Raw genomic sequence first — 27,542 nt, forward strand, 5'->3', positions numbered from 1 at the left:
GCAATAATGTGCTATTTAAATCTTAAAAGATTTAGTCCCCCCCTCCCATTCCTAGTAGTGGTATATCCCACACTCTTTCCAACGGGCGGGGCTAGGCTGGACCCGGCTGCCTACATCGTGCATCGCGGGGTAAGATGTACACTCACACAGACACAGACTGCATCCCAAGTCTCTTATTTTATACTGCTAACTCCTGACTTGAACCGGAAGTCGTTCAAGGTCCGCCATCCTTAAGGCCGTCTCATGTCTCTTATTCCTGCCCGTAAGGAGTTAGTGTTAGGAGTTAGGAGGGATCTGTTAGGTGCGATGAGTAAGGTAACACGAGAGGTTCCTAACAGGAAGTCTTTTTCAGCTTTCAAAATTCAACGTTTCAAAAACATTTTTTAAAGTTATGATCTCACTGCCGGTAAAAAAACAAAAGAAAAAAAAACGGTTTGCTCCGTTTGTTTGAAGCCTTATTGTTTTGCTGCTATTAAACAAGGAGAGACATGTTTTCTCCGTTTACTTAATGGCATAAATATTCACACTACTGCGCATGGGGAGACGGAGACCTGCTCTGCTCCAGACACACTCAACACCTGACTGTTGTCGATGTGTACATGTTCATTTGATTTCAATCATTTTGTTTTAAATCTGGACATGTGCAGGTGGACTCAGCCAGTGCTAAGAAAGGTCCTATGCCTGCCTGTTGGAGAGACGGAGAGAAGATTAAAGCGTCAAATTGCGGTAAAAGATGCTGTATAAAAGACAGGCTACAACTTTTTTTCCTTGCCCCCCCGGAATTATTATCTAAAATTTTACTGTTTATTGTTCCCCCCAACTATGAAATGGGATTTTCGCAACAAAAGGGCTTTTTTTTTTTTTTTTTTTTAATTTAATGAGAGTTCTTTGAATGCAGGCATATTTCCAAGGTGTGCCATTCTCCACCCAACACTTTGTTGGAGGGCCCACTCTCTCTATGGGCCCCCCACCTCACAGGCACAGTTGTTACCACACTGCCTACACTGTCTATATATGCGGCCCTGGGTGAAGAATAGCTGCCGTTATGGGCTTCACAGATTTTTGGTATAGGCACATTGAAATTGGCTGGATATACTTATGCAAATTTCAGTGGGTGAATGCGTGCTCGTGATTGGAGGAGAGAATTATACTAACATTTACAACTGGCTTTATTTTATCAGATATTACAGAGAACAGGAGAACAGTATTACAAGCGCTTATTTGTTATGAAATGTCTTTTCACTTTTGTCTTTTTCAACAAAACACATGCTCGATGAAGTCAATCTAGTATACTCACAAATCTGTATTCTGTGTGTTTTGTCAGTGCAGAGTTTTCCTGAAGCGAGGCTTGTTATCATTAGTGTTTCCTTTGGACGCTGCAGCAGTCCAGTCACTGATATCTGACACCAGAGCTCACAGACTGCAGGTCAGATTACTGCAGCCGCAGGCTCTTCATTATTTAGATCTGCCTCTTTCTCTCCTCCTCCTTGTTTTTATTCTTAAATTTGCTTTTTTCCCCCTGATAATTTCAAATGATTTTTTTTGTTTTCTGAGCCAATGCTGCAAATTCATAAAGATATTCTAAAGATTTAATTAGAGATTTTCTTCCACTTCATTACAAAAACAAAAGCTCTCCTGCTGTTCCTTTTATTAGGTATCACAGCAGAAGCTACCTGTACCTGCAGACACAACAGAATTTTTTTGGCTCCTATTTCTCACAAATTTGAGTAAAAGGTCTTTTAATGCACACAAAATAATTTCTCTTAAACATTGGCCTCAAATTTGTTAAAATCTGTGTTCTCCTTTCCAAGATAATCCATCCACCTGAAAAGCATAGCAAGATGCTGATTAAACAGCATCATTACTACACAGGTGTGCAGTGGCCACTCTGAAATGTGCAGTTTTATCACAACACAGTGCCACAGATGTCACAAATTTTAAGGCCGTGTACCATCAGCATGCTGACTACAGCAATGTCCACCAGAGCATCCAATATGAAAGGTCCCGCACTGTCTGCATAAACCATTAGAAACTCAGAGAGAGGCTCATCTACTTGCTTATTGTCCTCACCAGGGTTTTAACCTGACAGCAATTTGTCGTCGTAACAGATTTGATTGGGCAACTGATCACTGTTAATGGAGTTTTCTCTTCACAGATGAATCCCAGCTTCCACTGAACCTGGCAGATGGCATTTATGGGCATGTGTAGGCAGTTTGCTAATGTTAGCGTTGTGAACAGAGTGCCCCATGGTGATGCTGGAGTTATCGTATATGCTGACTTAAACTACGAACAATCAACATAGGTGCGTTTTATTGATGGCAGAGGTACCGTGATGAGATCCTGGGTGTGTTCACATACTTTTTCTTTTTACTTCTAGTAGCGGCTGTAGCTGCCTTTAAAAAGTACATATTCTTGCATGCAGTATGCACATAACTATTTTCTCTAAAGTTATGACCTTAACTTTGACCCTCTTACTCATATATCCTTTACCACAGAGATAAAACAAAATGCTGTTCACCAAGCTCACTAGAGACAGAGGTCAACCCGGACAGATCATGTTATATTCACACTAGAAAATTACATAGGATAAACATTTCTCTGTCATTGATATTTGACACTTAAGCCCCTTCATTGTTGGTTATATTTATGATCATTTTATTTAATTAAACAATTAATATTCCCTAATATTACTAATTGATTGGTCATCAGTCAACTGAATGTGCTGTCATCCATCATTGCAACTTCTGACAGTCAATGTGATGTATCGTCCGCTGTGCAGAGGATTGTTGGTCAGAATAGCCAGGAAAGCATGCTGGCTTGCACACTGCAAAATCAGACCGCATGTAGTAGAACATCCTGGTATTTTTGGCATGCTTCATTATTGTATCGGGACATACCAAATATTTTTTCTGGCATACTATATAGTATGGTAGTGTGGGTGTCGGAACACACAGCTTGAGACCCATTGTCATGCCACTCACCTGCCACCATGACCTCACGTTGCAGCATGATAACGCACAGCCACGTGTTTCAAGGATCCGTGCACAATTCCTGTAAGCTGAAAACATCCTAGTTCTTGCATGGTCTGCATCCTCACCAGACAGTCACCAGCATGTCAACCTGATCGACTTAATGACAAGGAGACACGTCACACTGCATGAGGCAAATGGCGCCACACCAGAAACTGACTGATTTTTTGGGGTATCTGTGACCAAGAAATGCATTTCTGTAGTGCAAGTCATGTGAAATCCTGTTTGTAAAGCTAAAGCTGCTCATTTTAGAGCGGCCTTTTTATTGTGACCATCCCAAGACACACCTGTGTAGTAATCATGCTGGTTAATCAGCAGCTTGATGTGCCACACCTGTCAGGTAGAAGGTTGCTCTGGGAAAAGGAGACGTGCTCACTAACACAGATTTTAACAAATTTGCGACAAAATTTAAGAGCAATATTGAGTGCATAAAAAAGCATTATTTTTTTACTTAAACCTGTGAAAATGAAGCAAAAACAGAAGTGTTGCATTTATGAATTTGATTAAAATCAGACTTAATATACATGACAAGGTTAAGAAACTTCAATGATACACCAAAAATGATTTATTCTGGATAATGTATGAATACTGTGTTGTGGTGCATATATGCATCAATATACTGAAAACAAGTTTCAATACTGACTTAAAATAACAAATCACGTGTCAGCACCTGCAGGTCATGCCTGAAAGCCTTTTTTCTTTGATTACTGAATGGCTCTGCTCGCTGAGGCCTACTTTTGCACGTTACATAAAACCTAAAGGGAGGTTGTGTAAGTGTCACACATTGCTCAAGTTTTTAATGTGTGAAGTACTCAACATTTAAAAATGTGCAGCAGAAAAAATATTGTACATTGAGAGACAAAGATGATTCATTCTGATCATCTTATCTCTTAGTTTTTGCTCCACTCACTGAGGTGATTGCAATAATGTGTTTGAGATTAACACACACAATTCTTTAAGAAATATCTTTTATTAAAAATAAATCTTTCACAGTGCATGGCAAACAGGACAAAAACATTGAGGTTAATCGAGAACAGAGGAAACTACCAGTGCGTGGAGAAGTGAAAAGAAAAGTGCTCAGACCAGTGAAAGAGGAGTGAATGCTTTAAAAAAAATAGTTTGCATGCACAGACTTGGACGCTTACAGCACCTGTAGTCACATGTACAAACAGGCAGTATATCTGCCAACTGACAGCCAAGGTTTTGAAGAAGTGAAACTTGAACTCTGTGAAATAACAATCTTGAGAGTGAGAGGTTTCAGCTACATTTGTTTATCCTCTGAATTTATTTAAAACTCAGCGACATTAAGTCTGTATTTCACTTCCTTTGTTCAGCCTCAGTTCCAAAATTATACTACTATATTCATCACAGTTATAAAAGTTAAAGCAGTCAGAGTGTTAGAAAAATTGTGTCTTTGCATAAAGCAACCAATGGTGGTTGTGCTCATGTAAAGCCTCTTAAGCAGTACTAATGGATTCTGTTTACTTTGAATAGCACCTCACACCTTTTAGGTAGCTGGGTAACGTTTTACAGGTGAAATAACAGTTTTTCAGTACATTGTTACTATAACAAAGATGCGTCCAATTCAAGTTGGTTCAGTGAAATTACTTAAATAAAATGGCTGTTATACATTTCCTACAAAAAAGGAACAATTTCTTCCACCAGTGTGCACATATTTTAAAAGTTCATAGCAGGTCAGATGTGCCTTAGCGCCTGTTCACACCTAGTAGTAACATGTTTCTTGGGTGATCGGATCACACATGGAGAGCTTGAAGTCTGTCTGTTCACACCTGGCACTGGAATGCATCTTAAGTGCCCACTTGTGATTGGATCTCACTTCCCCGTTGTCGTTTTTAGCTGACAGGTTTGTCTTTCTATTCGCATACGTAAAGCCTTTAAAATCTTAATTGTATTGCTGTGCATATGATACTGATTAGCATCCCCTCCTTGCCCTGCTCTCTCTTTGTTTAGCGTGAGACAAGTGCCAATAGGAGACTACTGCCGCAGGAGTGTGAGCTTCGTGTTGGGGACAGTTGGTGAAAGTCCACCTGGCCACACACACAGTGACAGGGCTAACTGTTAGCATCGGCTAACAGACATTAACGGGTTTAACAACAGAGTCGCCTCCCATTAGAGATGTTCCGGGCATGTCCCACTGGTAGGAGGCCCTGGGGCCAGGGAACGGTTTGGCATCCCTCAGTAGGAGCTGGAAAGTGTTGCTGGGGAGAGGAACGTCTGGAATACTTTGCTCATCCTGCTGCCCCCGCGACCTGACTTTGGATAAGTGGTTGAAAATGGATGGATAGACAACAGACTCAAGCCATTTCGGTGTCTGTATGTTTGACAGCTGTTGGTGCTGTGTTAGTTCATGCTTACCAGGCAGATGTTGAACTGACCGTTCGCTGGGAGTAGAGTGGTTCCAGAGGCGGTCTTTCAGCTCAGCGTCTGTGCAGCTGCACCAACAGAAAGATTTCTTATGGGTTGAGGTGTCAGCTGAGCAAGGACATCAGCTGAGTAGGTGGTCCTTCAGGACAAATTAGTGTACAAATTGCTGAAGGAATGTGGCCACAAGCAACCTAGACCACCTTTGAAAGTGGTCTGAGCAATCGGATCCCAAGATGCATTGGGAACGCATTGGATGCATTCACGCTTGCACTTAGAGCAGTCCACTTGTGATGCAATCACCCAGGTCACATGTTAATACCAGGTGTAAACAGGGCCTTAGATGACTACCGCTGTCCCCTGGAGAGTAAGCACATGCTATTTATACACTTTACACCGAATACACCTCTAAGGCACAGTTTTTTTTTTCTAGGTTTCTAGATTACTTCCATCAGACCCAGTACTGGTTGTCTTTCAGAGTCGGAGTAGAGGACCTTGATCTAATATGGGTCTTGAATTCTGCAGTCACATTATCTCTTTCATTACTGTTACTGCCTCTTCTATTCCCAACACCACGTGCTCCATCAGCTTCAACTGGTCCCCAGAAGGTCATCCCAGGGGCCAGACTCCGTCTTCTGGGACTTATGGGTACCCTGGGTGAGGTAGGGCAGCTCGCATGGCCCAGTGGTGTGACCACCACAGAGGGCATAGCCACACTCCGCTCCGCCCGGCCCATGTACGGGCTGCCCTCAGTGGGTAACGCCACCGCAGCGAGCTGCTGGAGGAGTCGCAGCCGGGCCTGTTTCTCCTTGCGGCGGCGGAACACCAGAATCAAAACTACGAGGATTATGATGAGGAGCAAACAGGCCAGCAGTGGCAGGATAATGAGGAGAGGGTCAGAGGCGGGGCGAGGGAGGACCTCAACGTGGACTGGGTGGGTTTCAGGAGGGAGCACTGGACCGTGTTTGTCTGACACAGGAGTGTGGGGTTTTGGGGCATGACTGTGACCCCCACCTGCTCCATCTGCACCACTCCCTGATCTTCCTCCATGACCGCGAGTGTGGTTCCCCCAGCGGCTGTGAGGCCTCTGCCTGTGCTGTGTCCTGTTGTGGGTCTTATGTAACAAAATGTGGGGGGGCAAACCCTCCCCGACCCCGCTGAGCGTTGTGGAACCCCCTCGCCCACCGCCTCTTCCAGTGGTGGTCTTATTATGTGTGGGAAGACGGGCTGTCGTGTGTTCACGACCTGCACCGTCTGGATTTGAACCGCTCGGACCATGACGCATCTGGTGGTGAGGAAAGATGGTGAAGTGAAGCTCGCCCTTCGCCGGTTGCACGTTTCCAGCTTTCAGCAGGAAGATGAAAGAATCATTTAGAGGCCTGGCGGGGGCGTGGCCTCGAGCTGTTGTGAGTGCTGATTTGTTTTTAAGCAGCTGGTTGTCATCGTCGCTGAGAGTCTCCTCGATGGCGACCCGGCCTTGCACCACATCTCTGAACGTGAATGACTTCAGCACCTCTGATGCTCGGTTAGGGTCGTACGTCATCTGCACACATGCACACAGAGACAGAGAGATGGTGAACTGAAATTGTATGATTAAGCTCACAGTGACATGAATCATTGAGGTTTCTGCAATTTCTATTATCGATTGCATCCACATTCAGCATGGCATGTTCCTTTAAAAGAGACCTATTATGCTTTTCCTTTCATATATTTAATATTTCAATGTAAATGTACGAAATAGCAATCCTTGTTAGCAGAAACTTCAGGCATCAGGCCGTTGTTAATGCTCTTGTTTCCAACACTTTTTCTACTTTTGCTTCAAGATGACATCAAATTGTGACAGTACACCACACTTCAGAGCAGACTGGGCTTTTTTTGGGAGTGGGGCTTAAAGAGACAGGCGCTAAAATGAACCGTCTCGGACAGGAGGTGAATACAGGTGTTCCAGAACAGATGGTATGAGGTAAATAAAGTGGGTTTTTTGACCATTAAAGCATGTAAACATGTTCTAATGGAAACCTTAAATACAAGTATGAACCTGAAAATAAGCATAAAAGGTCACCTTTAAACCTTAACATCTTTAAACTTAATCAAAAGCTTATGACTAACAGCCTTACCTTGACTAGTTTTCCATGTTTTGGTGGCGACAGAACATGAAAAACTGGGTCGGCTCGGCTGATTCTCGCCAGCTCAGAGGCATCGATCATGGACTTCCCCAGTTTCACAGCAATACCACTGGGCACTCTCACCGGCTCCCTCAAAGAGAGCAGAGGCCGCACAGTCACCCTCACCGTCTGTGCTGTTACACTCCCATAGTCAACACTGGGTGAAGAGGCTGACACTGACACTTGGAAGCTGTCCTCGGATTCACTGAGGTCAGTCATGTGATAGACAACACGGCCAAACTGCAGGTCCTCGTGGCGGAAGGTTGAGACTTCCTGGTCGTTAATAGCAATGCGTCCGTGGTGAGGGTGAGTGACGACAGTGTAGGTGATATTGGCCGGCGTGCGGCTGTTGGTTTGAGCTGCAAAATGGTTGGTTGTCAGGATCACAGCGGTCCGGCCTTGAACCAACGATAGGCCGGTGTTGTTCACCATGGTGACTGAGGGCTTTATAACCTCGACACTAAACAGTTTGTAGAGTGGACGATGATGACCGTCGGTTACGTTGAAGTAGAAAACACCTGTTGAGGACTCTCCCTGACAGAGGGAACACAGGAGGGAAGGATAAAAGAAAAATAAAGACATTAAAACATGTAGTTAAAAACATTAAACCTTTGATGACTTTAAAATACTCTGATTTCCATTTTTGTGCCTTAAACTTTTTGGACAAAAACAGAGAGAACATACAACTAAATTTAAACTCCTTTCTTGTTGGATTTGATTTTGGCGACCCCTACTGGCAGAATCCAAACGCACTGCTGGACAGTGATGTGTGCACATTTTTCTACTTCTGCAATCAGATGATGTTATACAGTTCTATAACCACAACCAATTACACAAATTGGAGCTTTGAATAAACCTCACTAACACACACATTTGCAAAGAAAGAATTAAAGTCTCCTTTGGCGGACTGACTCTTCACCTGCTGTGTAAAGTGCAGCCGCCCGTGGTTGATGTCGTACTGGGTGAAGGAGGTCACCGGCTCTGGTCTTTCCCCCAGTGTCAGGTAGCCGTTGTTGGGCTTGCTGATCACAAGGTAGTGCAGCTCCTCTGGAGGGGTGTCGTGATCCTCAACCTGGACATATTGATTGATAGGATTGTTTTTATAAGACTCTAAAAGGAATGCTCATCCCAAGTGAACATTCAAATTCAAGTAGTCCTGCTGCCGGTCTATTTAGATCTCTGCTTGTGGAAGAAATACACTTTAATATTACAATCCCCTTACACTGCCATTAACATAACACCCTTCTGTTATTAGGATACATTTAATCAGGTGTGGTATCGGCTTGTTGTGTAGATTAAAATGTTAAATTTTATTTCCAGAAATCGGTAAATAATTGTGAAAATAGGAAGATCAGTACTAGTAAAATAAAACATTTTAAACCATAACTGTGGAGCTCTAACCACAGCTCCACCTGCTCTCTTAACACCGGCCCACCTGCAGACTGTCTGGTCCAAGTATGACTCTCTCTCCGATTACGACCTTCATACTCGGGGCTCTGCTCCTGAGGAGCGGCGGCTGGTCGTTGACCGGCGTGATTGTGATGTTGAACGTCTCCGTCACTTCCAGCCTGTCCTTGGCATGGCGATGAGAAACCGCATCTAGTGACGGCAGGGAGGATTTTGAGGCTGAGAGTTCCAAAGGTGCCACCCAGGCCCGGAAAGTGAAGCTGTCGCTCGTAGTCTCAGAGTCATCGTGGATGTATGTGATGCCGAACTTGTTTAGGGTGGCCTGGGAGAAGTCAGGTTGGTTCCTGAGAAAAGACAAATTGACAGTCATGATTAGCAAGTGTAATAGATGCAGATTAGTAAGTAATCAGTAATTGAGACACTGAGAAAGGAGCTCAGCACCTGGTGAGGTTATGTCCTTGTATAGACAGAGTCCCATGGCGCGGCAGGGAAATCACGCGGTACAGGATGTGGTGGTCTTTTCGTTGGGGCTCTGGAACCTTCCCGAGGAGATTGGAGGCGTCGAGTTTCGACCTGTCGATTGTCACCCTGCCTCCCTCGGCCACCACGGCACCTGAACACAAACACCTCAATAGATCCTCCTGAACTTCTACTCTTCCTGGTACAATAAATATCAAATAAAAAAGAGAGAACACGCAGTCACACGATACCTGCGTTGTTCAGAAGTCTGGTCCTGTGTTGAGGGCTGTCGTGGTGTTCGTTGGCCTGGTGGGAGATTAAGATGCTGAAAGTGTGTGGAGGAAGGAAAGCGGGAGGAGAGGACACGGTGAAAGAGAAAGAGTCTGCAGCCGACCATCCCACTGACTGTGGCTTGTTCTGACTGTAGAAGATCACTCCATCGTTTACCTGAGAGACAGAGACGAAGACATGACGAAGGAGAAAGGGGTATCGTTTTATATGAGAAGTAAACAAAAGCTTTCCTTTGTTGCGAAGACACACACGTCCCTACCATGCTCTGTGTGAACGTGGAAATGTTTCGTGTGGAGTTGTCGGGCATACGTTGGACCAGGCTACCAAGTTTAGGAAGAGCAGTCACTGCAAACACCACAGAGTGGTTTCTCCTGATGTCACTGACATCGTTGGTTACAGCCTGAAGCTCCAGTTCAGAGATGGGTGTCACAGAGCCTTTAAAGGGGACAAAGAGACAGTTAGAAAAAGGAAAAGCTCACAACAACAGAGAGGAAGCAGTGAATGATCTTGGTTAAATGTATTATCAGGAGACATCACCATGCCTTCAGTTTAAACAGCCACAAAAGACAGGCAGGCTCAGAACTAGAGGAAGTGAAGAATGAGCGAAGAATCCAAAAACAGGAAAAAATCTTTATCAATTGGTAGTGGCCAGTGTTAAACAATGGCAAAACGATATCAAAACATCTATTTACAAATTCACACAACTTGTGCAGTATAATCCAAGTCTCATTTATCCATTCATATGCTTAGAACTTTGCCAATAGGGCGAAAAGAAAAGAAAAAATTAGGCGAAAATTGTGGAAAAATGTGAGTCACTGACTGTTTGAAGGGCTACAGTTACCACAATATTTGTCACAGAGATTCACAATTGGGCTTGAATGAAAACCAAGAAGGTCATCTTTAAAATGACACCAAACACAATATTATAAAACATTAAAAGAAAGTCCCGTACATGAGCCTAAAGCAGGATATGCACCAGCAGGATAATTCAGGGGGGTGGTTCAATTCATGAGCTGGATACTGTGACACAGCTGCCACTCAGGAATGTCTATCATACCAAAATATCATCTACAGACATGGACATTTTTTTTTTTATAAAGAGTTTTGATATAGTTTTGCTAAACTAGGTCAACTATGACTTCAATTTATCAAGAATATTCTCCGCTTTTTCATTTTTGTCCACGGGAGGCATGTGAGGTAACAAAATTTTCCTCTCAAATTCAACATAACACAGGACGAGTGACTGATATACAAATTATTCCTTTAAAAACAGACAAAGAACATATATTGTTAGAGATATATAAAAAAGAAATCAACAACTACAGCATTAAGTGTTTCATAAACAGGTTCGCTTATGTAACCTTGACCAGAGAAATGACTGATAAGTGAGTATGTGAGTGGAAAGTGGCACTATCAGCCTGGCACTGACTGGGCACAGAGGTATTGTAATCTGTTTGTGTAGGCAGGAACATAATGCAGCAACATAATGCTCGGACTAGCGAGGCCACCCAGTGCCATTGTTATATAACTGCACTACATTTAGCTTTCCATCTCAGGTTTCATCTCATCAACAATTGCAAGAGGAATGAGGCTACAAACTATTAAACACTTTCATTAAAAAATGGGCAAGAAAGTGGACACATTGATGGTAATGAACTTCATCTAATAAATCTTGTCACGACCCTGAAGAGTGGTCTGAATTCCCAGGTTGAGAAGTGATGCATCTACAGGCTGGTTTCACCTGTACGTACTGTACTTGAGCAGGGAAAAGCCGGTCTGAGAACCTCTCCTATCACCAATCACTATACTTTAGTTAGCTAACTTACAAACACAGAGTGTCAAACCAGGCTTTTCATTGTAAGACTCTACCTGGGTAGACCTCCAGGGGATGATTTCTCTGCAGGGTGAGGACCAGAGAGTGGGCAGTTGTGCTAAAGATCTGACGAGGGGCGAAGTTCACGCCATCGTTCACCTGGAAGTGAAAGCCACCCGATAAAGCACCTGCAAGACAACAAGGTCAAACATCAAGACAGAGGAGGGGTTATTTCTTCATTTATTCCAGAGTCATCAGTGGGTCTAAAAGCAAAATGTACTCACCACTGTGCACAAACATCAGTTGTCCTGTTTGTATGTGATTCTGGGTGAAGTTCAGGATGTGCCTGGAGGGGGCGCTCTTCAGGGCGAGGTGGCCGTTGCTGGGCGGTGTGACGATGAACTCCAGCTCCTCAGGATCAGGAGTGTCCGGGTCCTCTGCACTGAGATCATCTGTGGTGATTTCTGTCACTGAACCCACCCAAACCTGAGGAAACAAGAGGACAGGAGGGCTATTAACTTTAGTTTGGGATTTAAACTCATTCACTTTGGTACTGAGAGACTCCAAGATCAATACTACTGTTAATGTCTGTGCACTAATGAAGCTGGAGCCAGAAGAAGCTTCATTTAGCAAAACAATCACAGTGTCTGCTTCTTATGAACGTGTCCTATGTTTGTATGTCATCACTCCCCACCTTCAGACCCTTGTTGGTTGTAACAACAGGAGTCTCATCATCCACAGGTGTGACGTTGATGTGAGCCGTGCAGGGCAGACTGTGCTTCCTGATCTCTGTCTGATTGGCCACAATGGTAAAGTTGTCTCTCAGTGTGTCGCTGCCGTCATGGATATAGGAGATGTACTCGCGTTCCACCTGGACAAAGAAGCGGGATGAAGAAGATTCTTGTTAAGATTTATTGTAGCATGACCCTGATCACACAACAGCAAGAAAATCAACTGTAAACATGTAACCACACAGAGTGTTGTCCATTAAATTTAATGGTAAAAATCTGTCAGAGTTTGTGATTTCCAAATCATGAAGCAGTCATTGTCGTAACTCCCTGTGACCTAGAAGTCTAATGCTGAAAATGAAGAAACAAAACAGGAAAATTGTGTGTTTTGACAGAGCTGAATATCGTTTCCTGAAAGCATACAAACACTAAAATTAAAGGTATGTTCTGTATTTTTCAACCTGGAACCAACATTTTTTGAAATTGGTCCAGTATTGAGTGAGAACGCTGCAGATGGCAGCAGCAAAACAGTCTGCAATGTAACCATTCGGGGCACGTTCGCTCTGTCAACATAAGTCCACTAAAAGTTGCTGTTTTTGCCACTGACACATTCAGATTATTGTTGTACATGTCTGACAGCTTATAGAAAGGAACCCTTCAGAGATAGAACTTTTTGTTAAAGAGTCCCCAGTGATGGCTGTGACGGCATCTGAAGTTGGGCCAGCTCATTTGGTTCGATTCTTGGGTGTCATTCATGCCGAGTCTCAGCCGAGTCGAGCAACTGGACGGGGCTCGGCTAGTTTCATCCAGCATGCTGAGTTTGGACCAATGCTGGGCCAGGTCATATTTGATAACAGGCCAGTGATGGCAGGGTCCGCAGTCAGGCCAGTTGATTTGGCCAGATTCTGGGGCATCATTCATGCCAAGTTTCAGCTGAGACAGGTGACCAGATGCGGCCCAGCCAATTTCATCCCACATGCTGAGTTTGGGTCAGTGCTGGGCCAGGTCATATTTGATAACAGGCCAGTGATGGCAGTGTCCACAGCCAGAGACAGGCCGGCTGATTTGGCCTGATTCTGGGGCGTCATTGATGCCGAGCCTCAGCTGATTTGGGCAACCGGATGCGACCTAGCTAATTTCATCCAGCATGCCCAGTTCAGGCCGATTCTGGGACAGGTCATTTTGGCTACCTGGGTAAGATCCTTTTTGTTCAACCAGAAAAAGCCCTGAAAATGCCAGTGCCATTTCAACCAGATTCCATTTAAATAAACAGTAATTTTAGTATCATGAAACACACTTTTATTAAAAGTCAACAGAAGCAAAAAAAAAAAACCTACAAAGATTGTTGTCTTTCCACTGTTCCAACAATCACTAACTCTGGTTTGGTTAAAATAAATTCTTAACTCACCCAATTAGATGTAAATATACGCTGGCTTTATACACACTAAAATTACTACTTATCTAAATACTCTTTAGAATATAAATCTTCCTAATTACCCCTTTCAAAAGAACAAGAGTCCAAACAAAAAATAAAAAATGTCCTCTGTTTGTGTGTGTGTGTGTGTGTGTGCATGTGTGTGAGCTCAGTCAAACCTCAGTGTGAGTGAAAGCAGTGATGGGCATCCCTGGGATCCGGCTGTGCTCCAAGTGTCCGTATCGCGGTGGAACGATGACCTGGTACAGGAAGTTCATCCCTGAGAAGTGATGATTGGCCACCTTGATGATGTCAGAGGTCAACGGCAGGGACGACCCCTCATCAAGGGTCAAGTCAGACACCTACAGAACAGATGATAGTACTGACTGGCTACCTGATCAGCTGATTCCTGTATAATCCTTTGGTCGAGAAGAAAATAATTTATCTCCATTTTCATGCAATTCTTTTCTTTTCCAGGTCATCCAGCTTCTAGACATTCTGTACCTGTAAAGGGAGCAGGATAGGGATGATGTCAAACTCCAGCCTGATTGGTCCGACCTTTGTGACCCCGTTGGTTGCCTCCAACAGAACAGAGTCGTTGGTGAGTCCTGCAGCCTGCTGATGGTAGATGATCAGTCCCTGGTTGAGGTCCTCCTGGGTGAAGGAAATTGTTGGCTGCTCTCTGGTGCTCTGTGTGGAGGAATAGAGCAGAGCATCTCATCAGTGTGCAACTTTTGGGGGCCAGTTTTGCTTCTGTTTTGATTGATCAGAGGGAAGAGTGACAGGAAATATGAATTAGAAAGAAATATATGAAATGAGTCTCGTTTTTTCTTGGTTCTAAAGTTGTGGCAAAATGACTGAATGTGATTAGGGGTAACTTAAAGTGCTAAAACCAAAATTATCACCCAACAGTGCATTCCCTTTCACACTACAGGGCTTTGTGGGTGGGTTTGTGGCCAGCTATCATTAAGGCCATTGAAAATTGGGCTGTAAATCTTTTGTATGTCTTTTTACCATTGAATATGAATGACTAAATAAGCAACAGGGACAGTTTTAATCTTTTAAAGTGGGTTTGTACAAGGTACTTACCCATAGTCAATGTATTACATACAGTAGGCAGGCAGGAGTACAACCACAGAAGCTAAGCAATGCACTGCTGAGGAGGGCTCAGCAACAAAACATAGTTTAGCCTCCTAAAAAAAGTCCCACCTTAAGTCCCATCTATTTAGAATATTTTCACTGTTTTACTTTGCCATCAGACAGCTGTTTTCAACAGCAAACTGGAGCCATAATATTGCTTTCTTCAAAGCCAGACTCCATTGAGAAAAACAGTAATTTAACATACCTGAAAACAGGAGCTGCTGGTCTACTGCTGCCTTGATCAGTTAGTTTGTTTGTGTTATTGTGTGACTTTGGTGTTCTAAAGGATTAGTTTAGATTCAGCAAAGTCACACAATAACACAAACTAACTAACAATCAAAGCAGTGGTAGACAGGCAGCTCCTGTCTTTCAGTGAGCTTAAATTACTGTTTTTCTCAATGGAGTCTGGCAGTGAGAGCATGGATGGGGAGCTGAAGCCATTAATGGCTTCACCATAGGAAAGGGCTTTCTGTGGCAAGGTAAAGCAGTGAAAATCTTCTCAATATGGCGTACACTTAAGCTTTTATAGATTCTTTTTAAGTGGCTAAAATATGTTTTGTTGCTGCAGTACATTACTTAGCTTCCCTGTCGGTACTTCCATCTGCTTCTCCAAACTGGGGGTGTGCTGACTGACATCTACTATCGGTAATATAGATAAGTTCCTCATACAACCCCACTTCAAAAGATCCTAAGTATCCCTTCAAAGTTTGGAAAGCAAACCTCCTGAGTTACTATTTATTTTCCAGCTGAGCCCTACCTACTTTAAAGAAGAGGGACAAGCGAGGACTAAAACGGAAATGCAGAAATCTCTAAGTCAAAAAACTACTTTGCAGGTAGCTGGTGACAAAAATGCACCAACTTTCTGTTCTAGTCAGCTTTAAACCTACAGCTGGCTGTACTTGATAGACGTGCTGCTGTTCTCCATTTTTGTCCTGGTGCTTGTCGTCTGGGGGAAGCAGCTGAAGGACGCCCAGGGCAGGAGGACTTTGGACAGTAAAAACTATCTCTGAGGGCTGGCTGTCCTCATGAACCACCTGTTCAAACAAAACAGGACATAATTATGAGCATTACAAGACTTTATTATATTAACAGATTATTTTGTCTGTTTAGATCTGTAAAATCCCATGACATTTTGTATAGATGACATCACTGGACTGCATTTAAAGACACAGTGAAACTGTCACTTTCATTTCATCATTATTGAGAAGTCTGACTCTTGGAACTTGGAAAATATATGACTTAGAAACCAGTCTGCATAAAATCCCCAAAATATGATCACAGTTACAGACAATAAACAATAAATCTTGCAAAAGCCTAGATGCAAGAAACTTATCTTGCAATATCAGACACAAACAGGCTGAAAGTGAGCAAGCAATTTGTGGTTATTGGCTTACCTCTAAGTGCTCCTTGGTTATGGAGACACTCTGTCCCTCCTCTACCACCACCGGACGGTTACTTATGACCGTTGGTGGCCTCTGGTGACTCTCCAGGTAGATTTTTACCGCCACTCCGATGTCCAGATGTACCTCCCTCCTCCCTCTGTCCAGGCGCCTCTCTGTTGTCTTCTCCCTCGCTCTTGCAGTCACATTGAACCCATCTGACAACTCGTTGCTGCCGTCGTGGTGATACACCAGGCGCCCCGCCAACAAATCTTGCTGGGTGAATATTGTAATCGCATCTGCTTCTGTTACAGTCTCGCGATCTCCATCATTAAAGCAGAGCACACCGTGTTTGGGTGGAAGGAAGACCTCGAATATCACTTCCTGTGGGTCTCGGATGTCGAGGTTGCTGAAGATGCTGAGGTTAGCCGAGGTCAAGGTTGTGACCCCTCCTCGCTGGGCCATGAGGCCGGTGTTATTCTCGACTCGAAGGTAAGGATCCTGGGCCATCACCTGCATCAGCCAGTTATACCTCATGATGTTTAATTACCAGCAAGTCATTTGTAGAAGAAGCTGTAATTTACCACTTAAAAGAAACGGTCACACACAATTGAAACATGAATAAATAAATAAAAGACAATATACTCACCTCCAGCAGGGTCGAAACATAATGTTTCCCATCTGATACGAAAAGCACAAAACGCCCATAACTCACTCCTCTGTGGACAAACAACACTTTTTTCTGAGAGAAAAGAAAAGGAGATGAAGACAGAAGAAGTAAAAACATCAGCATGCACCACCAGTATTATTCCGTCAAAGCAACAGAGGATCAAGTGGTCAAAGGCAGCTGGATGTGTTATTTTAAAGTGCACCTGAAACAGCGTCTCTTCACACCTTTGTAACATTGAAACTGGGGGAATGCAACTTTACAAACCGATAATTTGACATGCACATCCACTTTATGCAGCAATTGGCCAGGTGTGCACAAGGCGAGGAACTATGAAGGATTTGACCTTGTCTCTAAAGCTCTCACCTACGGCCAATTTAGAGTCACCAATGAACCTGCATGTCTTTGGACTGTGGAAGGAAGCCGGAGAACCAGGAAAAGACCCGCGATGACATGCAGGCTCGCTGAGGGGCTCCCCCACCCCGGGGTTCCTGCCCCCCACCTCAGGTTTGAACCAGGAACCCTCTTGCTGTGAGGCAACAATGCTAACCACTGCAGCACCATGGGGCCACTCTCTTAAAGGAAAAAGGACATTCCTTGAGACAATGTCCGAGGCCAAAAAGGTTGAAGGGTGGGTTTGTTATTTTAGACCTATTTACTTATTTTGTAAAAATAAACAAAGAGATAAACATTAAGGTACAGTCTGGATTCAGTGTTTTTTTCTTAACGCATTGCAGAGCTTTTCAGTTGTCAGCATACACATTGGACTGGTTTTAATAAGTTTAATGTACTGTGCAGCTGTATTATCTAAGAAAGCAGAAATATCAGATCGGGACTTGGTTTTGGCAGATACTCAATATTAAATGACTTGGATCGGGATCACAGGGAAAAAAACGTGATCAGGATCAGCATCCCCACTCTGAAGAGTTCAAAATCAGGTGCAGGAACTGGATGAACCTGTTTCATGTTGGTGGAAAGGGAGTGTACGAGGTTTAACCTATTTTGTGATCAGTCAGACACTAAAGATCACATGAGGGTCGTGTGACATGTGAAGGCCAACCTTTGACTTTGTGATTCTAAATATTCTACCATCTGGATTACCAAAAATTTTCACAAATAAATTGTGCCAACCTGCTCGAGGTCCCGTTGTGTGAACTCGTAAAGCTTGTGACTGGTATCGCTGGCCAGCACCAGCTCTCCCATGGGTATCCCCCTCCGCGTGTACACCAACCAGCTGTCCTCAAAGTCTGAGTCATCGTCCCGGTAACGCAAGTCATTCAGCGTCACCAACCTCTGCCCATCACGGGCCACGTGGAAAACTTTATCGACAACCCTGACAGGTCTCTGATCGTTGACGAGCTGCACAGAGATATTGAAGGTGTGTTCGGCTGTGATTTTATCCTCCTTCTTGCCACTGCGTTTGTGCGGTTTGTAAACCATAATTTGAAACGTGAAGGAATCCTGTTTGGTCTCGCTGTCATCATGAACGTACATGATCCTCTCCTCAATGATATCCTGATTTGTGAACGCCACAATGTTGTCGTTAATGGAAGTTGAGTTGGAGAGGTTGATCCTCCTTATGTGCCCGTGCCTGGGGCTCACTGTAATACTGTAGTGGACCTCCCGATTACTTGCTGTGTGAGTGAACAGAACATCTTTGCTTATGACTTTACTTCCTCCTTCCAGCGTTGAAAGGCCTTTGTTTACGACATTGATTGCAGTCGACTCAGCTTTGATGTTGACTCTGAAGTCGTAAGCTGTTGAGCTGGCATGTGCTGAAAACACCTGAAAGCTGAACGTGTCTTTTGTGTCGTCGTTCAGCTTGTTGAGAAGCTCGTACTTCATCAAGCCACCTGTGATATTCTTTTGGCTGAAGGTTGAGTTTTTTTGTAGAACTTTGTTATTGAGGAACAGCTGCCCTTTCTTTGGTACTGTCAGGAGCCTGAAGAAGAGGTCGCTCTCGTTGACTTTAATACCTTTTGAAATTACATGGAGTTCCTCTGGAGTGATAGCAGCAGTCTGAACACCATTAACCTCCATCTTGCTGCGTGTGACCTTGAAGTGGATCCAGCGTACCGCAATGTGGAAATCAACCTCCTCAGTAGCCTGTGAACTGATGCTGATTTTACATTTGAAGTTATCAGTGACGTTGTTCTGAGTTTGAAGGCCATGGTAAGTGCTGAGGTATCGGATCCGTTCTTTTTCTAGAAGCTTCTGTGAGAAGGAAGTTGTCGGTTTCCAGTCGCCACTGGAGTGCAACCGCTGGAGCTCACCATATCGTGGCAACTCTGTAACATCATAGTGGATTTCCACCGCCTGATCATCCACATTAACTTGTACTGCAAGGTGAACGTTTGTGATGATGGAAGCCCCGCCTTGGTTCACCTCCAGTCCAGTGTTATTCACCAGTTTGTGCTCGAGTGGCACTGCCATAATCCTCAAAACTACAGTGTTGCTCAACTGGGAGAGGAGAGGGAAGAAAAGATAAGATGAGATAAAGGGAGAGGAAACAAGGGAGGAGATGAGAGGAGAATGAAGAGATTAGATGAAAAGGAGTAAATCACTTACCTTCAGCCCATCGCTGACCCTGAGTGCAAGCCGGGAGGTGGAGACCCCAGAGTGGACAAAGCTGATCTTACCCTCCTCCAGATCATTCAGGGAGAACAAGTTAATGGCCCTGGAAGATAAATGCAATCCTGTTAACTTCCATGTTCTGATCCTACCTCTGCTTGTTAGGCTAAGGGCTAACCATTTCTGCATAGCACATAACAACTTCACAACCTCAGCCACTGCTTCAACAGACATCTATGACTAGTTGTAAGAAGATTTGCAAGGTACTGTAAGTCCTCACATGCCATAGCACAAACCTGCCAGGGTAATCCTGGTGCTCAAGGTATCCAGCCTCAGTGTTGAGGTTTCCCAAGGAGCTGAACACCAGCTCTGCAGGACTGCTGTCAGGGTCCGACACCCTCAGCACATCTGTTGTCAGCTGGGGACATTGTGGTTGTGTTAATATTTTATTTTATATTTAAATCACTTACATGTAGCATCCAAGAGTTCAGCTATACCTACCTGTCGTTTTGAATTCTCCAGCATGGTGAAAAGGTTTCCCTCCGGCAGGCTGAGCACAGGCGCATCATTAACAGGACTGATGCTGATATCAAATCGGTGCAGGCGGTTGCCCCTAAGAAATGCAGGAAGCTCCTTTTTGCTGCTGCAGAAGACTGAAAACATGAAGAAGTCATGCTCGTCTTCTGACCCACTATGAACGTATATCACCCGGCCCAGCCACAGGTCCAGCATACTAAAAGTTCGGTCGACGTCCTCTGCTCGTATTGTGATATTCCTCTCCTTGCCTTTGCCCAGCATCCCAGTAGTGTCAGGACTGAGGTCTAGCCGAAGCTGGCCGTGGACAGGCTGCCCCTCAATGCGAAACATCATCTGGGACGGACGAATGCCCAATTTCCGAAAATCCAGATTCACCTAAAGGGGAGTGCAAAGATTAACTGACATATATATTTATGTTATTATGTGAAAACTACACAACTCCCATGTTATTTTTACTGACATTTATGTATCAGCAGGAGACAATCAGTCCTACCCTCAAGTGTTTAGGCTCCAGTGGTGCCCGACCTCCCTCCACAACGTCTAGCTTTCTCAGCAACAGAAAGTTAGGGTACTTCTTATTGTTGGTAAATGGTCGTGTGGTCGTAACATCTGACTCAGGACGTTCTGTTGGGTTGGTGGTGGTGATTTCATCTGGATCTTGCCCTGTCCTACAGCCCACAGTGATGTCCTTGGTGACGGCAGCATGAGGTAGTCCTGTTCTTTGAGTGTTCACTTTAATTTCCCGGAGGCAACCTTTAAAGGAGCCTCCTCGCCCAGCCGGCTGCCCCCCTGGCACAGACGATATCAGCCCAGCTCGCCTTGCCTCGCCCCGGGCTTCCTCGTCCAGCCCTCCCAGGAAGAGAGGCCCTGTGAGCTGGATGACCTGGAGCTCCAGACTCAGCATGGCCTTGATCAACTCCTCCCCCACCTTCAGCTGGACGCTGTTGGGCAGCAGGTGCAGCTGGATGGGGTACCACGTGTGGTTGCTGTGAACATGTGTTAGAGAACGCAGCTCAGTCTTAGTACCTTCTCCATTTCCTATCGTTGCCAAAATGTTACCCTCTCTTATCTCTACAGCAACAAACCCTCCGTCGTTGCCAGAGCTATACAGGACCATGCCATCTTCTTCTCTTGCAGAGGGGTACAGTTCACATTCAAACACCCCCTCCTGTGGCCCTTCCCATGGCGGGAGAGCGATAAAGGCTTTAGAGCTGAAAAAACTGACAGGATCTTCTTCTGTTGCAGAAAACTGAGGATTGCAGCCCAGAGATACCTCGTGGATGCTCTTGTACCCAGAATAAGGCCTCAGGCTGGACAACAGGTTATGTTCATTGAACACAACTTCATCTACGCAACCTCTAAATCCAGTAGAGATGTTGAGAAGGTATGGATGGTTCAGTCCGGCTGTCCCGCCGACAAAAAGCCCGTCCTCGACACTGAGCTCCAGATCCGGTCCTGGCATATGGAGGCTGGTATGAGAGTTCCGGTCCACGGTCATGTTGACAGTATGGTGGTTGTGGGTCAGCTCCATGGAGTGCCACGCCAGGTCACTAAGATGGATGCCCTTTTCTGAGCGTAGTGAACGCTCACCTGAGCCCAGGTCCAGACGTACCTTAATGGGGTGAAGGGGGAGGTGAGGAGAGAAAGAGGAAATGAGGAATAAAAGGTGATAAACAAGTGTCTTTCCATTTTTTTTCCCGAGCCAAAACTTTAATAAAGTAAGACAAAGAGCTGAGGAAAGCCAAACACATAAAAGCAGGCATAGCATGGTGATGAGATCTTGAATGTGTGCAATTGAGAACAGAATCAAGGGCGTTGTTAACTGCAGTTCAAAGCATTGGGCTATTCCACACAAATGCAACCAGACTATTTCATGAGCAGCTCCCTTTGCAATGGAGTTCTCATTAAACTATTGTGGTCTTCTCTCTTAGCCTTGGTCATGAACGAACTTGTTCTGAAAGGGCCGGGGGGGGTTATTTTTTTTTCTCTCTGTGAGCAATCCGACACCGAGCTGTGTGTGTTCAGGCTTCTCTCTGTCTTTCCTCAGGATAGTAAATGGCAATACGCATGAGCTAAAATGGCCCAAGGGACGAATATTTTCTCTTGATTTAGAGGTGTGAGGTATCTTTGAGTGAAACCCTCTGGACAGCTTTTACTTTGACACATTTTATTCATATTACTAAAGTTCAAATGGTCAAAAGAAAACTGTTATAACATTTGTGTAGTTTTAAATGAACAATAAACACGTCCTGTCAGTTGATTTAGACCAGAGTGCTACTATCCTAACATGTGCTTTAGCCTACCTGCAGGCGCCCAGAGACCAGCTCCAGCAGCAAGTAGTCTCTGGGTCCAGCTGCCAAAAACAGCATCCCCGCCTGACTGGAGGTTCTAAATCGTACATGGAGTAAGGTCTGAATGGATGTCTCCACTGTCCGCAGGTGAATGTAGCCATCACCATAGAACGACACTACAAAAATGAAGGAGAAGACAGATTTAGCTTTAGTCAGAGTAGTTTTCCATCAAGATAAAATTTGCAGAACAAATGAGCAGTGAGGGTTAGTCATAAAAGAGCAAGCTGGAAATTTGTTCATATATATTTTTTAATTTACCGTCTCTGTTATATCTGTATGCTAAGTCACCCTGCAAAATTAAATGAATGCTCAGTGACCACCCAGCAAAGGTTATTCCATTAATCTGTATTGAGTGGTTTGTCAATGTGGTGTCTGCTCTGCACTTTACACCTGCTATCTGAATTCAATTAATGACAACTAATGCATTCTGGAGAGGCCATCCTGAAATGTGTGATGCTAATTAGACTTCACTGCTGACCCAGATGACGCAGACTAGACATTTAGTTGTGCAAAACTTACTCAGTGACAGAGATTCTCTGAAAGGAAAAACTGTGTCATTAGCTGACGTAAAACTTAGGTGGGCATTGCACGTACAGCACATTTAGCTAACTCAAACTGGGAACCCATGATCCACATAGAAATAAGAGTGTGTAAATCATTACTATTAAAATTCTTTCATGGCCATCATATTGATATTATATTGGTATTGCATCTTCATGCTGGATATCAACTATCCAACTATACTGCTAGTCTGATGACTCAATTGCCAGAGTAAATGTTGGCATTGTATGTTTCAGCAAACTACAGATATGTAATATTTGTTATTTGTAGCAGATTTGTTGAAACTTTATGTTTCTTTATGTTTACCAGTGCTGTGGTTAATGTGTGGTTATGTTTTGGCACAAATACCACTTGGTTATGGTTGGTAAAAGATCATGTTTTGGCTTAAAATACCAGGTTTTGGTGGCACAATCACACCTGGACATGCCGGCTGATGTCTAAGGAACAACTAGTTTGGTTGTCTGTTGGTCTTGGACATTGGTCTGCAGCTTGGCGATGACTAAGTCAACTCATACATATAATCAGAACTTCATCACTTTAGGAATGTCTGATGTCATGTATGAAACGTACAACTGTAACATATCCATTGTTTGCAGAACCATACAATGCAAACACTTCCTTCCAGTGGCTGGGCTGAGTTTGAATTTGGAACAATAAAACAACATTATATGCCTATAAAGCCATGCCTGTGGAGTGCAATGCAAACATCATCACGCTAACATGCTGAAGTATAATGTTTATTATGATAGCCATCTTAGTTTAGCGTGTTAGCATGCTAACATTTTCCAATTAGCACTGAACACTACCGCTGAGGCTGATGTGAATGTCATTAGTCTTGCAGGTATTTGGTCTTAAACCAAAGTATGCTAACATGGTTATGGCACAGCACATAAAAGCTTTCTTTCCCAGCTCAGTCCGTGCACTAGGAACAGACAACAAAACTAAGCCTTGAGATTTCAGACTACAGCTACAGTCAGATCTCTGTTCAATCAAGATACAGATGTATAAAGGCTTTATAAATGAACAAATACCAGTAACTGAGCCTACGAAAGGTCAAAGATGACGAACCAACCCTGGAATAAAACGTACAATGATGAGTGAGGGTTTTACAATTTGTAACAGATCTCACTTCACTATGATATGCAGTATCGTAAATGTGCAAACAATGCACAACAAATCACCATAAACCAGAACTGTTAACAACATGGCAGCAACAAGTCTTTTTCTGGCCACAAAGGAGAAACAGGACTTGTTTCTGAAATAAAATCCTAATTCAGCCTCAACTTTTTAAGAAGATTATCAACCTCTAACTTCCCTGAGCAGTAAAAACATCACAGACTTCTTCCTAGCATTTGAGAAATGCATAACCTTAGTTTTATCAGCTAAAGGAAAAGTAAGGTCAGGCTCCGACATCATTAGGACACATTATCCAGGAACCATGAATCGTGGTATCTCATTAGTGGTTGAGATACTTCAGTCTAGACCAAAGTGGTGGATCAACCACCCAACTATCCGTCCGTCCTGCTTTTGTCTAAATCTCTGTGCAAATTAGGTACAGCTGATGAACCCTTTTCCACTCTGGTGTTTTATAATTGTTTTTATATGTGATGACAATGTAATTTCATTTTGTAGTGCAGCCAGTAAACCCACCACTCCCGCCTGTGACTGAAAAACACAGTAAAGCAGTCTTTAATCGATTTGACCTACAAAGCAGCCGTATGGAGCACTCTGTTAAAATGACTGTCAATTTGTGGAAAAAGAAACACACGACAAATAGAGGTCAAATAGTGTGTGTGTGTGTGTGTGGAAGGGGATGGCTGACACACTAAAAACTCTCTAAGCGGTCCAGCAGTATGGATTGGCAATGAGACTGAGCACAATATAGAAATTAAAGGGGTATTTCAATGTTTCTAATGAAGAAAAAAAGGATCCGCAAAACACAGAAATGATTTTAAACAACCAACTCGTTCTATCGTCACTTATCTCAATAAAAAAATGAATTGGCCTGAGGGGGATAAAAAACCAAGCCGAAACATTTTATGAACAATTTACTCACAAAAGCTGCAGTGTACGGCTCAACGATTCTGCAGTATAATTACATGACAACCAATAATTTATGTTTCCTCATCACACAGAAAAAAGTCAGACAGCAACACAAGCTAGACTTTTTACCTGTGGGGAAATTATAACTATTAAACATTTAACATAGTTTTCAGCCTCTAAATAATGTTTTTATGACAGGTGGTTAAAGGGGCATGCCAAGTCGGCCAACGCTGCTCATTAATTTGTAAAATTACAGGTTTTTTTGTTGACTGACTTCAGATAAAACAATTTGGGGTACTAGCTGTTTTGTTTTTTTGTTTTTATTTCATGCCTGTGTTGGTAACATTTGGAATAATGGCTGACTATTTCATCGTCTTTAAATCTCTGGTTGGAAAATGCACTGCCTGCAAAATAATGTTTATTATCAAGGCTATGTGTTCTAAGACTGGTCCCAGTGAGAAGCACTCCGTCAGCAGACTGGCCCAGCATGCCGCTCTGCATAAAGCCTATAAGCCCGCTGTCAGTATAACCCGTGCCTGTCCATCTCTGTAATCTGCCTCTATGATAACAGCGAACATTGGATTATTAGTAATCTTCCTCGAATGTGAGTGCAGGTCTGTAATGTGCTGTCATGAGCAGGTGTAAGGATAGATGCATGTCTGAGGCGTTGCTGACGGCCCTGGAGTGTTAGCTCCAGCACATGCAGCAACTTGTGTTAGGAGATGTTCATATTTCAGGGGGTAATAATTCAGATTTGATAAGAAGTGGTGGTTGAGACGTCCACTTACAGAGCTGATACAGAGCTGGTAAATGAACTCTGTTGAGTGTGTAATTAAGAAACACTTATAAAACGCTCATTTTGACACTCAGAGTAATATGAATAATGATTTTGAGTGTGCAATGAAATGAAAAGCGAGCCACTTGATAATGATGATAGTGTTTAGTTACATCACTACTTAAAAACCCTACAAAACCAAACTGTCTCGAACGACATTTGGTGAGCAGTGTGACATCAGATCAGGTACCCAAAAATGTAATCCAGTATCCTGCAACATATTGCCATATGTGTACAGACAATATTAAACTGGATTAAACATTACGCTGACAACTGTCACAGACACATTATAACTTGGGGAGACACTGCAGTTTTTTAATGCACTGGTCAACTTTGAGGTTTTGCTGCCATGTTGTCCTTTAGAATAGTGGAAAGAAAATGTGCAAAATACACATTTAGGTGTTTGTTTTAGTCTACATTTCTGTTCCGAAAATGTATTAAAAAAGTGCATATTTAATTAAACAATGCACAAATTGCATATTTAAACATAAAATATCAGAAAAAAACCTTTGATGAAACAAGAATTTTGTCATATTTAAAATACAATTTTAGAAAATATAATGTCTAATTGTAAGTAATCAACTGGGGAAGTTTCATTGTGATAGCTATTATTACATTTTTTTTTTACCCTATTCACCTTTAGTGTCTTATTTTTGGTCTACAAATGTATGGAATTTTACAGTACATATCTTAAAAGGCAAATTTCTTGAAATTAGTTTTTCAAAAATCCAGTTTTATTTATATCTATATTGTAGAGCTTTAGTATTATTATTCATATTTTTATAAAATTCTAATTATATATATTTTTTTTTACAGAGGGGTTTGTTCATATACAATTCAAAGCCTGATTTGTATAACATTTCTTTCCTAAAAAGATGGCCAAATTTGTTTTTGTTTTTTTTATGGCTGTTGACAGTATTTTCTGGTATCCAAAAATTGCTTTTGACTCTAATATATCAGCAACAAAAAAATAAATAAAAATAAAAATTTGAACCTGGTTTTATCCAGTGAGCAGTTATATGTTTTGGAAATTTATGAAAATTAGCACAAATCAAATTACACAATCCCTTATTTGCTTATCTAAACATAAGAGTTCAGGAAAATACAAAATACACCTTATTCACCTGTAGTGTCACAGGTTGTACAAATGATACTGCATTTACAACAATATCATTATGTCCTAAGTCTATGGATGAAAAGGGGATGGATGGGATCCCACAGCTCGTGTGAGAATGTTAAAGTTAACTATAATAAATGACAATTAAAAACCATAGTTTAACCTGCTCCTGTAGGTAAACCATTTTACAGCATCACCAGTCCTGTCACAGCAATGCAACAAATCATAACCATAATGTTGCCGCAGAATCCTTCTCAGCAAAAGTGATTTTGCCTCTGCAGCGTCTTACCTCCATGAACGTGTCCTGCAGAAATCAGCAGGAGCAGAAACACCTCAGCCACAAAACTCCCCATTGTTAGTTAGGCCCTTATGATCTAACTTGCATCTAGTGAAGAGCAACATCTGGCTGCTTCATCGTGCCGTCCATTGTCATTACTGCACAGCACTGGAATTCATTTCCACCACTGACAACTTCCAGACAGCCCCCACTTGCTTTGCTGGCTTTGGCTTACAGCCTTTGAAAAAAATGTACCTGTGCCTGTGGGCAGTGAGGTGGAGCTCCACCCTCTGATCCTCCCCTCAGCTTGTAGGGTTTAGTACCAAACATGAACACAGGGGGGAGGTATCATAACACACACAGAGACAGAGTACTG

General features: G+C 43.1%; 1 protein-coding gene across 1 annotated transcript; it reads right to left on the reverse strand.

The window, feature by feature from the left end:
- Positions 1–3,980: 3,980 nt before the first annotated feature.
- Positions 3,981–27,284, reverse strand: LOC126395240 (chondroitin sulfate proteoglycan 4-like). The gene is made up of 23 exons (XM_050052554.1): positions 27,179–27,284; positions 22,286–22,449; positions 20,476–21,594; positions 20,261–20,357; positions 19,947–20,203; positions 19,742–19,863; positions 19,443–19,551; positions 18,006–19,334; positions 16,857–16,949; positions 16,223–16,720; positions 15,716–15,862; positions 14,193–14,378; positions 13,868–14,050; positions 12,241–12,417; positions 11,831–12,032; positions 11,603–11,734; positions 9,993–10,168; positions 9,694–9,889; positions 9,425–9,596; positions 9,012–9,327; positions 8,496–8,648; positions 7,529–8,110; positions 3,981–6,954 (listed from the first exon to the last, which is right to left on the reverse strand). Exons 1-23 carry the CDS (start codon positions 27,240–27,242, stop codon positions 5,863–5,865), a joined length of 7,566 nt encoding a protein of 2,521 aa, XP_049908511.1. The 5' UTR covers positions 27,243–27,284; the 3' UTR covers positions 3,981–5,862.
- Positions 27,285–27,542: the final 258 nt, after the last annotated feature.

Source organism: Epinephelus moara, chromosome 9 (assembly GCF_006386435.1).
Source record: "Epinephelus moara isolate mb chromosome 9, YSFRI_EMoa_1.0, whole genome shotgun sequence".
Taxonomy (NCBI): domain Eukaryota; kingdom Metazoa; phylum Chordata; class Actinopteri; order Perciformes; family Serranidae; genus Epinephelus; species Epinephelus moara.